This window comes from Drosophila willistoni (genome assembly GCF_018902025.1).
Source record: "Drosophila willistoni isolate 14030-0811.24 chromosome 2R unlocalized genomic scaffold, UCI_dwil_1.1 Seg167, whole genome shotgun sequence".
In the NCBI taxonomy this organism is placed as follows: Eukaryota; Metazoa; Arthropoda; class Insecta; order Diptera; family Drosophilidae; genus Drosophila; species Drosophila willistoni.
Window position 1 is genome coordinate 13,927,703 of NW_025814050.1, and position 14,844 is coordinate 13,942,546.

The 14,844-nt window shown below is 34.6% G+C and overlaps 1 protein-coding gene across 1 annotated transcript in view; it reads left to right on the plus strand.

The window, feature by feature from the left end:
* Window positions 1-13,218, plus strand: part of LOC6642266 — a 65,935-nt gene extending 52,717 nt beyond the window's left edge. Inside the window, exons 4-6 of the mRNA XM_023175800.2 lie at window positions 10,727-11,386; window positions 12,167-12,952; window positions 13,015-13,218. Of these exons, the coding sequence (XP_023031568.1) occupies window positions 10,910-11,386; window positions 12,167-12,952; window positions 13,015-13,218 (1,467 nt within the window). The 5' untranslated portion in view covers window positions 10,727-10,909. The remainder of the gene's footprint in view (window positions 1-10,726; window positions 11,387-12,166; window positions 12,953-13,014) is intronic.
* Window positions 13,219-14,844: the final 1,626 nt, after the last annotated feature.

The window sequence follows — 14,844 nt, forward strand, 5'->3', positions numbered from 1 at the left end:
GAGAAGTGCCAAGAGACAAACTTAAAACGTTTATGGCAAGTGAGTGAGTCTTTGCCTAGATGTCAACAATGTCGACAGTGACAGCCAGCGGCATTAGGCTTAGACATTTACAACGGTAAAGATATGTCAAGGACCTTTTGTCTGTGTTCTCGTGTACTGAGTGATGAACTTAACACGTGTATAGAAGTCGAGTATATATATCTCCTATATATATACTCTTGATAAGTACCACAACTAACACTTTGAAACGTCTATCAGTATATTGGAGATTACATATTAGAGCTATAGAAGTTTAGTATCTTACAGAGATCAAGAATTGAATAAGCCATTAAGTTAGAGAGAGATTAAAGGAGAGATAAAGCGAAATTCTGAAAATTTCTTAACTAGATTTGGTTGAAAACTATCAGGGATATTTGTGAAATCGTTTGAAAAAGGCACGATACACATTGGCCAACAAAATGCTAATGAGTTAAAAAAAGTTTGACAAAATTCAATATTCTGTGATTTCTGAAAAAGGAAATTAATAAGGGTGATAAGAATCAGTGGAGATATTTCACCAAATGTTTTTATACCTAAAAGACCAAAACCATACTAATTCAAAATCAATTAGAAATCATCGAGCATAAGTTTATATTTGCATTTAATATGCACATCCGTATTGGCCAACAAAATGCTAATGAGTTAAAAAAAGTTTGACAAAATTCAATATTTTGTGATTTCTGAAAAAGGAAATTAATAAGGGTGATAAGAATTAGTGGAGATATTTCACCAAATGTTTTTATACCTAAAAGACCAAAACCATACTAATTCAAAATCAATTAGAAATCATCGAGCATAAGTTTATATTTGCATTTAATATGCACATCCGTATTTATAATCTGAAAACCACTCAATTTCTTAACTTCCTGTGATATTGGGGAACAGCTTGTTGAATTCAACGTTTGGCTTGAGAAAAGGGTGCCGCGAGAATAACAAAGCGTACAACTCAAAGTTTATCCTTTGCCTTCAAGCCTATAAACATCTTCATCTGGTTTTGGGATTGTACGTGCTTGGCATGCCACGCATTTCTTTTTCCCTTTTTTCTTGCTCTTCTGTTTTGGGATTATCCTAAGGATGCGCGTTCCATCCTTACATACATACCATCCATCCATCCACCTGCTGCTCAAATGCTCAGTGCGGATGCTGCATTTACGTGACGAGCAATTTCAATCTCTCAATATGTTTGTATGTATATGTAGGCTATAATCGTACGGTGAGTGTCATTTCACAAAGAACCCAAGAACTGGGTCAACTGGGCGTGGTCCATATGACCCACAAGGCTTTAAAATAGCCGCAATAACATAAATGGTTAGAAGCAATTACGGGAACCTAATGAAATTAAAAATCTTTTTCCTTTGTCTACTCTGCTGACAACTCAGAAATGGCAGAAGCATGCAAAAGCAAAGTAACTAAATTAGTGTTGACTAACAGAGACAATTAACTTGGACATATTGGGTATATTATACACTAGACTAGCCAACTAAGCTTTCTGAATTATTAGACTACAAAGTGAAGTCAATAGAGGCAACACTATGTCCAATAGCTTTGGCTTAACTTAGCTTAAGCATCCTCTCTTCCTTTTAGCAGTAAAGGCAACAACTGGCTTAAATCTTGGCTAAGGCGAAACACACTCTTATTTTCAGTCTATCGAAAGCCAGTTGCTGCGTAAGTGATAGAATGAATGGAAAAGTAGAGGACAATAAGAAGAAATTAGGTCATTTGCTGTGTCCTCAATGTCATACGTGAATAGGAACTCTTCTAATTAACTTTTTAGCTTTCAGCTAAATAAGAGTCACTTGCTTTAGAGTAAAGAGATAAGCGTACAAGCAGTTGAGAGGTTTTTTCCCAGGTAGAGCTAGGCTATTTGCTGCTTTCTAGTTGATATAATAAACATTCTTGAATCGCTTTATATTTTATTTTCTAGTAGCTAGTCCAGTCTACATATAAACCTAAGCCATCTTCTGTCTTTTAGTGGCTCAACTAAACTTAAATTTGAAATGTTATCAAATTTTGACTCTTTGCTAAGCATTATAGTATTATTTTATTACCACCTAATTGAGAATGAATATCTTATTGCTTTATTGTTTGCCCTTTGACCATACAATTAGAGAACTTTTGGTAAGAATAATAACAATATATACGTGACTCCACTGCAAATTGGACATTGGAGGCCATATGGACAAACATATGTTGATAGGTATCCACATTGGACTAAACTAGAGCATATAGAAAGGACATCAAAAGTCAATCAATGTAATGTCAAAGCTACGTGGGTAGCCAATAAGCCATAAAGGAAAAGGGGGGGCGTAAACCGAGAAGAGAAGAAAAGTGAAGAGAGTAAGACATACAACACAGTTGGAGAACGGAGAGACAGAGAGTAATAGAGGAAGACAAAGAGTAAACTCGAGCACAGCTTGACAAGAATATATTGCACTGTGAGCCCAGTTGGATAGCAACACCTAGACACGCCCCTCTCGCACATATAGACGCCCACACTGCTTAAAGTTTTAAGCGCCTGCGATGAAACTTTTTTTTAGAGCCAACTGGCCACAAATTTAAGCTACGACCCAGCATAAAAACCAAGTCACAAAGACCACTTTAGATCTATGAATGTTGGTTCCATTGTTTCCACCTGAAACAATCAGTGGAAAGTGAGTGCACAAATTTCAAAACGAATTGTGTATTATTCTCTCTATCTCTCCCTCTCTCTCTCTCTCTAAAAAAAGGAAAAATGTATTGAAAAATATCAGAGTTTCGTTTGGTTGGATAGCTAGCCAGCTGGATATTCAATGCATTTGTACTCTTTTCAATTAAATGAAACTAATATTTGCTAGCTTGTCGTTGTTGGGGAAAGTTATCTTGGTTGTTTCCCCCTTTCGATAAAAAACATATATGAATAAGTTTATTGTTTGAAGAGTGAAATGAAAAGATAGAGTTGGTAAAATATCAGCGAGTTCGTTTTAAAGCTTAAATTCTTGAAATCCCTGCATCCAACTCTTTAGTCTCTGGTGTCACACAATTTTTGCACTTGTTTTAGTTGATGGCCTCGTAATGTTACTTCACATTAATTAAACAGCTTTCCTGTTCAGCTCATTGTCCTTCCGTGTGGATGAGTATGTGAGTGTGTATGTGTGTGTGTGTTTGTGGGTGTTTCTGTTTATCTGTGTTAAGTGAAGCGCAAGGATGTCAAAGTTAAATCACTATAAGCTCACGACGTAATGCCAATTTCCACCCAAAGTGATATACAATGATAGTGGTGCTCTGCTGCTCTGGCTGAATGTTGCTACATAGTTCTGTCTAAAGGCAATTAAATTGGAATTAAGAGCACACAATACCTTGCCGCATATAATCGTACACAGTTTGACATTCACTCAATCTCGACCAGCTGTTGCTTCTCTTCTGTTGGCTTTCATTTCATGGCATTTTAATTAAAAGTTACCTCAGCTAAGCCCATTACGTACTTATGTATGTAATTTAATATCTGTATAAGTAACAAAAACTGTAAGAGTTATATAGCCTTGTCTCTTCCGTAATTAAATAATAATTTTAATTTAAAGTTTTACAACAACTGCGCATAATTATGTCATTTTAATTAAAGACCTTTATAGTTTAATTATATTGAATGCAGTTATACTAAAATTTCTGATATTAGCTTGACTTTTTGACTTAAGTGGAACACTAACCAGGTATCTATAGGATAATTTTATTATTATAACATAATTTGGGGGAGATATCCTTTACCATGAATGTTATAAAATGAAATTAAATTTATATATTTTCGACAATTAAAAGTCTTTGGTAACTTAGGTAACTGCATGGAAATAAATATTTTAAAGCAGTTTAACTTATGTTCTGTACTATAATGTCTGAGAATAAATCAGGCAAGTCGTTAAATCAAGGAAATTCTTTATTGTAGAATTATAGATCTCCAATTGAGGATTTCATGCAAAAGTCTTCAAACACTTAAAGCCTAAATGAAACTGTAATTTTCAGAAATTGAAAATATCTCACAGAGAAAATCGTCAGGTATTAATAATACATAAAGTAAAATCGAAAAAACAAATGAATATGAAGTAACCATACTTTCTTACCTTTTTATTTTTATTTCGCATAAAGTTGCTGTCAAACTGAACTTTGATAGCACCAGACAGAAATAAAAGGTCTGTTGCTGTTCCACCATAATTTCCAGGCCATTTGACTAAATTTTTGGGCGTTTGGCCGTTTTTGCTGGCAAATTTACTAGCAGTAAGAATACCTTGGGACCCTCTTATTACTCCGACAGGTGCCTGATGGTAACTCTGGGCAATCCCTCGAGTCCTTGCCTTGGCTTTAATGCAAACTCTTAACTTTTATAGACTGAACGTGACCGTAATAAGCCATTTCACACGCAAAGTAGCAAACTGTTGAAATTGGGTGAGAGAGCGAGCGGGGGTGCGAGGGCCCCTTCACAAGGGAAGCCTTCGAAAGTGCATTAAATATTTACACAATCAATAAAACATATTTTATTCCAGTTTTTCTTTTCTTTCTTTTTTTGCATTCAGGCATTTCAATTTACCTTTTTGGTAAAGAGAAAAGTCCCACCCCCTTGTGTACTTAAAGCATTTTCTTCTGCAATTTTTCTTTTTTGTTTGTTTTGGTTTTTTTTTCTGCTTTCATTCTTTTGGTATTTGCAAAGCAAAGTTTGAAGTTTTCTTTTTCTATTGTTGTTGTCACTTATGTGTTTACTTTAGAATTTTGTTTTCAATGACTTGAGCCTGGCAAAATCTTATCACTTTTCCTGCGTGTTTCTGTGTGTCAGCCAAAAACGAATTTTTGAATAATTTATTAAGTCTGGCAAACATTTTTCATTCTCCGCGCCATCTTGTGCTTGTGTTGTGTTTTCTCATTTTGTTTGTCTTTCTTTGTTATATGTATGTTTGTTTGTTGGCTCTTCAAATTATGCGTGAGTAGCTGAATTTTGATTTGATTTTTTCCTAAGGGCATGCCCAGATGGATGAACACCCTGAATCGTACAGTTTGCAAGTCACTGCAGTGGAAAAGGCACAAAGTTCAGAGACCTTTTATTAAGCAAACTGACTCAATTAAATGCTCGTATTTTTTTTTGTTTCAGTAAATTTAAGTTAATTTTATATTGGCAGTAGTGAGTTCCTATAAATTAGAAGCAAACAAAAAATATACGAAATACTTTTATTATTCATACAAGTCCAAACAACAAGCTTTATTTCTTACTCTTGCCTTATAAGGGCTAAGAAAAAAGTTTAAGAATTTAATGCCAGAAACAGTTAAAGTAGTAAATTCTAAAACCTAGAAGCTATTCTTAATATAAAATTTAACAGCGTATTTTGATTTCAAATAAAAACTTGGCCATCATGTGGTATACTTGATGTTATTAGTATTTTTACGATAAAATTTCAAATCCACTCACTCTTGTTTTGTGTCAAAAGTTAAGTTAATTTGGTACAGTTTGAGAGCCACTTGCTGCCTTTGGCAACATAAGTATATGGGGTGTTGTGAGGGAGACAAGTATGCCCAACATTTTGTGTTGGCATTTCAAAGCCTGACGTTTAACATCATTAACAATGTCCTTTCATGTGGTGTTTTTTTTGTTTTTTTGCTTTTGGTGGTCAAGGTAAGGCCAACACCCCATGACATTGTCCCTCGGCAACGATGGACAGACGAACGAAGGATATAAAGGGCAATGTGAGTGTGATTGTGGATAATTGCTGAGTGCGATGGGTACACGAGAAAGTAGAAGGCGGAGTCAAGTGGTCGGGGGCCCGAATAGTTATTTACTCTTGCTGTCACAGAGGCCACTTTATTTGCCTGTTTGCCGTTGGACCCTCAAGGTAGGCCCCAGAGCAAGTATAAACAAGGTAAAAATCACGTTTAACACATAAATCCCCATTGCAGACTGAGGGCAAATAAAGAGAGAAAAGCGTTGGTATTCATATTCATTAATTAGCTTGGCCAAACAACAAACAACAGTTTCTCATCAAAATTTCAAAAGGCTCGTCCAAAAATAGAATCCAGGACAACATTTCAGGCTGACCACAAAATGCAAGCCCAAGGCTAACGTGTAATTTGCCAAACAGCTCAAAAAAAAAAACGCAACAACAACAAATCCAAAAAGAACTTCAAAAAGTCTTGTCAAATGGTAATGGAATTGTGGGAAAATTACCTTGTGCTGTCTTGCAACATTTTCTTACATTTAGTTTTTGTAGGCATTTTCCATTTTCATTTCCATTCTATTCGAAGTATATAGTATCAAATTTGCTAATTTGCTTGTATTGACATTTAAATTTGCTAGGGAAATCACACTAATTAAGGTTACGAAAATGTTTAAACTCTTCAATATGCACTGGAAAAAACATTGAGTATAAAGTTTTGCTCGTCGATTTGCTGAAGATTATTGAGAGGGCTTAAATCAAATAATGTATATGAAATGGGGTATTCGGTTTTATGTTAAAACTGATTCAAGAGAATCAAAGTACTTACCAAAAATGAAATAACTGAACAATACATTTTTCGTTTTGTTATTTTGTTTTTAAATGCAAGTAGCAATTCCACATAACGAGCAGAAAATAATTTGCCTTTGTTTCTTGTATAAACAACTCTTGAATTAACAATTCTTAAGTTCTCTAAATACTTTTATTGCTCTTGATTCCTTTAATTTGAAAAGTTTATTAAAAGAAGGTTTAAATTGTATTCGGTATTAAAATAACAAGGTCAATTTGCATTTGGTCAACTTGGCAACTTAATTAAAATGTTTGCAAACATTTTAAAGTGTGCTTAAAGAAACCAAAACCAAAAACAGTGAAATTGAGAGTAGAGTCTGAGCTGGTCATAAATTGAAGGACTAAATGTGCCATAAAAGAAAACCTCGAAATAAAAACCCAACGGGAATGAATCTTTTGGCCCACAGACAATTCCCATTAACAGCTAATAGGCACGTGAGACGCATTCAATTGTAAGCATTTTTCTCAGCCATATTTTTGCGCAGACTAAACCAAACGACCCAGCAGGTAGGTAGGCGCAGTTAAAGGAAGCTGATTTTCCCATCGACATGATGTGCCATTGTCATAATTAAAAATGATGAATGAGTTGGCGAAATATGTCAGGAGTGTGTGTGTGTGTGTGTGTGTGTGTATGTGTTGAACATTGTACGTACTCACTGCGCATTGGACCACTGGCAGACAATTTTCATTTTGATGCAACAGGCAACATGAGCGTATTCATTCAATTCAAATTCGAGATGGTCACAAAGCAGTTTGTACTGCTCGTGAGTCACGACTAAGACAATAATTATGTAATATAAATATGTAACTGAGAAGACATTGCCTCGTGTGTGTAATAGTGTAATGAGAAATCTTACAAACGACCAAATTCTTTTATTAGAATACTTTGCTAATCACACTTTAATACTAAAACTAGTTGGGAATTGTAACTGGATGAAGCGAAAAAAAGGGAAGCTTGGTTTACAACTTATATTCCGATAACCGTCAACAGATTAGTGAAAGAAACATCGTTTGTACTGCATATTTCTCAATTTATATATACAAAAAAATTAATATTTCAAGATCCCAAACTAAAAGATCTCTAATAAGCTTTGGCTTACTTTTCTTTTGCTTCATTAAGTATTAATTCTCAGCTAGTTACATAGCCTTTACAATGCTAAAGTCTCCAAAATCTTCTTAAAACTAATTGGGTTGTAAGCTTTACCTTCATTTTTTTCGCTTCAAGATTTTGTAATTAATAGTTGCCAGGAAATTCTGCGGAGATAAAGGTAGGAAACAAATCTCCAAGTAAAGATTTAGCGTAACTTTGACTTGTAACAGACTAAATCTTAGTGTGAAAGATTTACAATGGTTCATAAGCTAATGCTTCTCGTCTTAAAGTTCGTGCCAGGGTAATGCCATCTTTAGGTGCTTGGCTTATCCAGATCTCATTCAGTCTTGCGTGTTTCCAGACCTTGTTTGGCTTGCATATTTGTTAATTGTTTTCAATTGCTTGTAAGTTTCACCCTGCCCCCCTTCCTACACTACCTTCCTTTCACAATCATGGCATTCCGCTTGCATTCCTCTTCTGCTCTCATTGTTGTTTGCCTGGTGGAAACGGAAGTTCTTAAGCCAACTCATCCAGCGGGACATTGGAATGGCCAGTACGATGGTGGGGTGGTGTGGTTAGAAGGGAGGGGGGCAATTGCTTGTTCTGATGATGAATCGCACAAATTAAAGTTGAAAGTTATTTGAAATGAAAATGTTAGAAATGTTGTTAATTCCTGTTGTTATTTGCCTTATCTCATTTATCTCCATTGTTGTCGACTTCATTCATTGCCATTCTAGGCAACTCTTGTCATGGCATTTGGTCTGAGCATATCTTGATTTGTTAAGTAAATATTATTTTAACATAGTTTCATAGAAAGTGTTAATTCTAGAAAATAATGTCAATTTTTATTGTAAAAGGAGGTCAACTGGGTTTGAAATGGATTAAAATAAAAGAAATTAAAGTCTCAATTTTTCGCTTTTTGCTACTAAATTAAATTTCAGAGGAAAACATTTATGAAAAATTATTATTATACACATTTAGAAAAGATGAACTATAGATTTAAACTACCTGTTAAATAGACTATTAAATGATGTTCGTTCCAACAATATTATCTTAGTTTACTACTATATATAAAATATCTAACTTGTGAAAACGTCAGACGGATTATTTTGTACAATTTTTTTTTGTTCCATTGTAGATTCTGTATAATTTTACAACATAAAACAGATAAAAGTCCAGGAACTAAATTTATTGTCAAATTACATTATAAAGATCATACCCATTGATTTTTCTCTGAAAAAATAGTACATTGTACATAAATATGTATACATAAAATATTCTTTTAAACATCCATATATCAAGTCACATTAGTAAATGAATGATTTATCAAATGCAAAAACCATTGTCATTAGAATGAAGCAATTTTAAAGAAGTAAAAACTGAAACGAGTAGTTGAGGATTCATAAATTCCCAATCCCAGATAAAAATTTTAAATAACAAAAAGATGCCACCTCCTAAATACTTACATAGAGTAAACAAAAAATTCAATTTATTAAATTTCATAAATAACACTTTATTGTAATAGAAATTTAAGTTTAAAACAATGCATGTGAAACATGTTTTCATGGCCCTTCAGTTGCATATCTTTCCATCTAATTAGGTTTTCAATTATAATTCACTGCCGCAGGAATTTGTATTGATTGAAATTGAAAAGGCTTTTCCTCTGAAAATCACAGTTTACATTATATTTGACACCTCCCCTCCACCTACAACTCAACATAGCCATCCCATGGCATAATAAATTTTACCATTGTCTAAACAGTAGACAATTCGTTCGAGCTAATCGCCTTATCAGTCTCGGCCACAATTGTCATAAATTTAGATATTACGTCAGCCCATTCGGCCCATAATAAAACTAATATAATGATGATTTAGATTTTCTACATATATTCGGTCAGTCAGTTGTCTGCTTATCCCCGCACTAAAACTACCTCATCCATACCTGTTAGCTCGTGCGAAAAACGAATTTTTTAAGTCATTCTGCTATCTCAGCGTGAATAAAATTAAAGCATAATTAAATTATAATGCATATGAATAAATAATTATAATTGTTTTAAAGCCAAAAGACACCACCAGGTATTCCAGGATGTAGCATGTTTTGTAAATGGAATTTAAATGTGATTTTAATGTATTTATGTGCAAATATTTTCATCCATAATTTGTTTTATTAAAACTATACTGCATTTATGCATAACGAAATTCTTGCTTTCAATCAGATTACTAATGGGGTCAATTCGTATGCCAGAAAGTAGGTGGGTGGTTCAGTGTGATGGTTGGAAAAGGGAAAATGTAAATCGTGATTTCCATGGCTGATAAAACTAAAAGTGTTTGGTGAATTTTTTAAATATTTTATCATTCAAACATGGACAAATACCAAACTTCTCGACAATTTTTTGTTGTCACATGAGTGTTTGTCGTGGGTGTAGTGTGTGTTTGTGTGTGTGAATACTCCTCAAAAACACAATCGTAGAGATGCTCAGATAAAATTACATTTTCTCTATTTGAATGCTACTACATTTCATAATTTTAAAGCATACTTTTAGGCTGACATGTAATTTCCTTAAGATATTCATCACTCTGCAAGACTTTAAATGTTCAAGAAGGTAACAGGCCTGACCAAAAGTGTCTATAATCATTGAGTTTATAAAATTTAGTAAATAACTACATTAAGTTTTTCATTTAGCAAAGTTGAGTTGAACAAATTTATGGAAATAAACACCTATTAACATAGACATGGAAAAAAAAGCGTCCTGAAAATAAATTTACATATCAAATATTCATAGTTTTTGCTATGCTATGCTAAAATGTATGCTGAGTTGATAGATGTTGGCCCATTTTATCTTATAGTGCATTGCTCAAAATTGCTCACAATTTTCAAAAGTTTTTTGAAGTAAGATAATTTGAGGGTAAAAATTTGGAGAAAGTTTATCGAAAGCACGTTTGGTTGTAGCCACATTGTCGTTTATGTATGTATATAATTTATAGGTGGCTCTCTGGCCGATCAGCAAATATTTATTATTAATAAAACCTGTGATATATATTCTTCTTATTGTTGGTTTTTCGTTTTTGTTCTGAATTTCAGGCAAACGCTTTCGTCGGCACGTACTCAAGACCTGGTCTGTGCACAACGCATCAATCAAGCTGCCGCTGTCGACGCTGCTGCAGCCAAGGTGCATGCTGGCCTAGCAGATATATAACAAACATTATTCCCCCCCAACCACCTGCCCCTCTGGGAAAGTGCGAACGACCATTACTATCAGGCCAAATGTATGCAGGACGGGCAACACAATTTGCCAAAACCATCAGCAGTATGGCATGTAGTATTCCGAAACAACCAACCCAACCCACAGTAACAACAGCAACAACAACAGCAACAGCAGCAACAACAGCAACCACAACAGCAATGTCAAATGTGTGTGTGGGTGGAACGGCGGGAGGAGGTAGTGTTGGTGGTGGCATCGGTTCCAGTGGAGCTGGCACAGTGCCCTCCACTCCAAAAGCAACAAAGACAACGGCACAACCCCGCGGCTCATTGCCCACGGATGTACATCAACCGCCTTTGGAATTTCAATGGCCACCTCCGGTACCAGTATCCAGTCATACAAGTAATTTACGCCTGAACATGATGAATCAGGACCCCAAAGATTTGCATACAGCCCGGGCCATAATCGAGGAATTGCGCTCCAAGGTGCGTTTCCAGACCGAGCACATCATGAAATGGCGCAAGGCGTATGCCATGCAGGTGAGTTGTACCACTAATTAAACGGACCACTGCCCAACTAGAGAGTTAATCAATGTTACTTTGAATCAACAGTCAAAGCTAATGAAATTCCATTGTTAATGGTGTATTGGTTAAATTAAATTTGACAATCTATAACTTCAACAGGCCGTTACTTTTAGTTTTGATATACTTATTTTCATTGCTTACAAAAAAATGAGAACTAAATTGACAATAAGTAAATTTTTGTAAGACATCAAAATCACAGTCTAAATGAATTATAGTTTTAAAAGCTAGAACATTGGCAACACCTTAAAACAATTAAAATATAATTTTTATTTTAACAATTGGATTTTGGCGCTAAAAATGATAAAATTTGCAAATTTTGCATACTTTTAGGCTTAGTCAAAAAGATTACTATTAGGAATAGAAAATGAAATGAAATCTCTGGCTACTTTTTAAATCATTTTTTTAAGCCGTAGTAAAATAAAGCATTCAATAAGTTCTCATTTAAGTTCAATTCAATGAATTGTAATGCCTTGTTACTTCTTTAATGTGAAAACCAGTTGGGAACTATAACTAACTTTAGTTATAGATGCCAACATCAAATAAGTAAGGCGTATAGTTTCCCAAAAGAATTTTGCATAGTTACCAACAGATAGTACCCTGTCCCTGTTATTACCACAACAATCGAATCGATTGGGTTCTTCATTAAGCTGTGATTCTTCTTAAAAGCCTCCATTTATCGCTTCCATGATAAGATTCCGTTTATCGCTTTCTTGTTTTTGTGTTTTACTTCGCCAGGTTCAACAACACTATCGCTATCAAAAGGAAAAGTCCGATCAAATGAACTCACTGACATCACAACTTTTGCTCCTGGAGTCACGACTGAAGCGAAAACAAAAACAAATCGGTAGCTTGCTGAATCATCGTGAACTAACTATACAGAGGCAACAAAAAATCATCGATACTTTGTCCACTCGTTTGGTCGATCATGGTCTGGAAACTATTGAGGCGAGCTATGCCAACGAATTGGACTCATTGAATGATTCCGATTCGGCTGTGGTGCTTGAGGACATCGATTCGGATAGCAATATGACTCTGGGCACTCGACGCAAAAGCAGCGGAGGCGGTGGAATGCTGGGCAGTGATGGCATTACCATAGTACGTTCCATATCGGATGCAATTGAAACTAATCTGAATAAATATGGAGCAGCACGTAGAAATAATTGCTTCTTGCGGCGTCCTGAAATTCTGGAGACTGTCTATTCGGTGGAAGAGGATCCCGAGCCCACATCCGATGTGGCTGAGAAGCGTGATAAGTTCAAGAATCGCTCAGATAAGGCTCTCAGTTCGAGCTCAACAGAAGGACAAATCGATGGAGTAAACGCCACGCCGACAACAGAAAAAACCAAAGATGAGGGTAGCTTTACAACAACAACAGCAGTGAGTGTTCCACCGCGCCGTCAATTGGGTGCACTGAAGCGTTCGCCCAGTCACGATGCTCCTTGCACCACGCTCAGTGTCAAGGTGCCACAATTGCAACCCACTTTAACGCCCACACAAGAGACGCTCAATGTAAAGAATCCGGTATGTGTTAAGCGGATCAATCACGATTTCCGTTACTTAACTGAATTTTTTTGAAATGACAGGTAACCAACTACAATCGAGTCATGTCGAATCATCGCTCGGTGACCAAACCCAAGGATGTCAAATATAAACGCATCAATAAAGCCAAATCAAAGAGTCTGGAAGAGTTACGGGGTCGTCTCAAGAATTTGGTGGAACGTCCGCCGGGCATGGATGGCGGCTATACAGCTGGCATGATGCCACAAACGGCTCAATCATATGCGTGACATATGTCACCACCAGCCAATGATCGGGAAGTGGAGCCTGGTATGGACCTGAAGGCTATGGACAGTGACAAGGATAAAGCAATGGATACAAATGCGAGACATAGCTTTCCAAAGCGTTCGCTGACCTTGCCTCGCATCCTGGTACCCCAAACGAACTCTGCTGGCTCCTCTCAATCGAGCAGCGGAAGCAGTGGTGGGCGTGGCGGTTTCTAGCAATTAAAGAAATTTTTCATACGCAATTGTGATAAAAAATAAACAAGAATAATATCTGTTTACATCTAATCTATCTATCATTCTTTACATACATGATTCTCTTTTTGTAACATTTGTTTCCTTCACAATTTTCCTAAATACGTATATATAATTTGCATTTAATTAACATAATATTAGTTTATTATTTTTTACAACAAGGAACTGCATTTTTGTTTTAATTTTTAATTATATAATTTCACAAAATAAAATATATTTCATTCCAAAATAAAAAATAAATCAAATTTTACATTTTTCCAACTTATAATTTGTTTCGATTTCAAAGCGTATGAAAAATTTCAACAAATCGAATGGGAAAGAACAATATATAGATAGGTATACATATAGTTTACTTTATCTGAATACAATGTGTAGTCATCGAAATGATCTGTGACATCATTTTGGATGTGTGTGTGTTTTTTTGAGGACAATATGCTAAAAACCAAATAGTTCAAAAAGTTCTAGAATGGATGGGTGAGTAAGAAAAAAGAATTATACAAAATCGGTGTATGGGTGAAAATTAGATTAATATATATATGTATATGTAAATAAATTTATTCATGATGTTTGTCAATGATACTTATATGAACCTTAATGTTATTTGTGCAAATAATTGTCTACTTTATAGGCTTAACGATTTAATAAGCTAAAATCTTTAAAGATATCTTTTGCGAAAACTATTTTAAATTGCCAAAACTTTGTGAAATTTTTATATTTTCAACTTATGTCAACTGAATGGATTTATTTAACTTATTTCTAAAACTCTAAAAGCTAAGGATTTACAACTTTGTTAAATCAGTTCGTTTCTTTATCGATTAAAATCGATTTTAAATTTTCCTAAAAACATTTTGATAAGAAAAAGTTAGATCAAAGTTATAAATATTTTCTATTATATTTCAATTTAATTGTAAGCTCTACTCCATGGACTGTCTTCTAGATACAAGAATTTAAATGCGTGCGTAATTAATAAATAAATAACTTACATAAATACAAAATAAATAGTTATATATTTTCATACTAACTACTTACCCTTTTTTTTACATTTATGCTACCTACAATTAACTAATTAATAAATACAAAACTTTAGCCCTAAGCATCATATTAACAGAGTTAATTATTTTTGTTGAAAAATTATGGAAAATTATTTTAGAAATTGTTATCAAAACTTTTGTGGTCACTCATCGAAATGATGTTGTGACCCTCGAAAAGTGAAGTCGTCAAATGTACCTTGAAAACTGAAACCATATGAGAAAACAAAAATAAATAATAAATACTAATTAAGTAAAATAGATAATACACTATCTTTATAGCAAAAATAAGAATCTTCATTACCTTAACATAAAAAAATGGCTGCTACTACTATTTGAATAAAGGAAT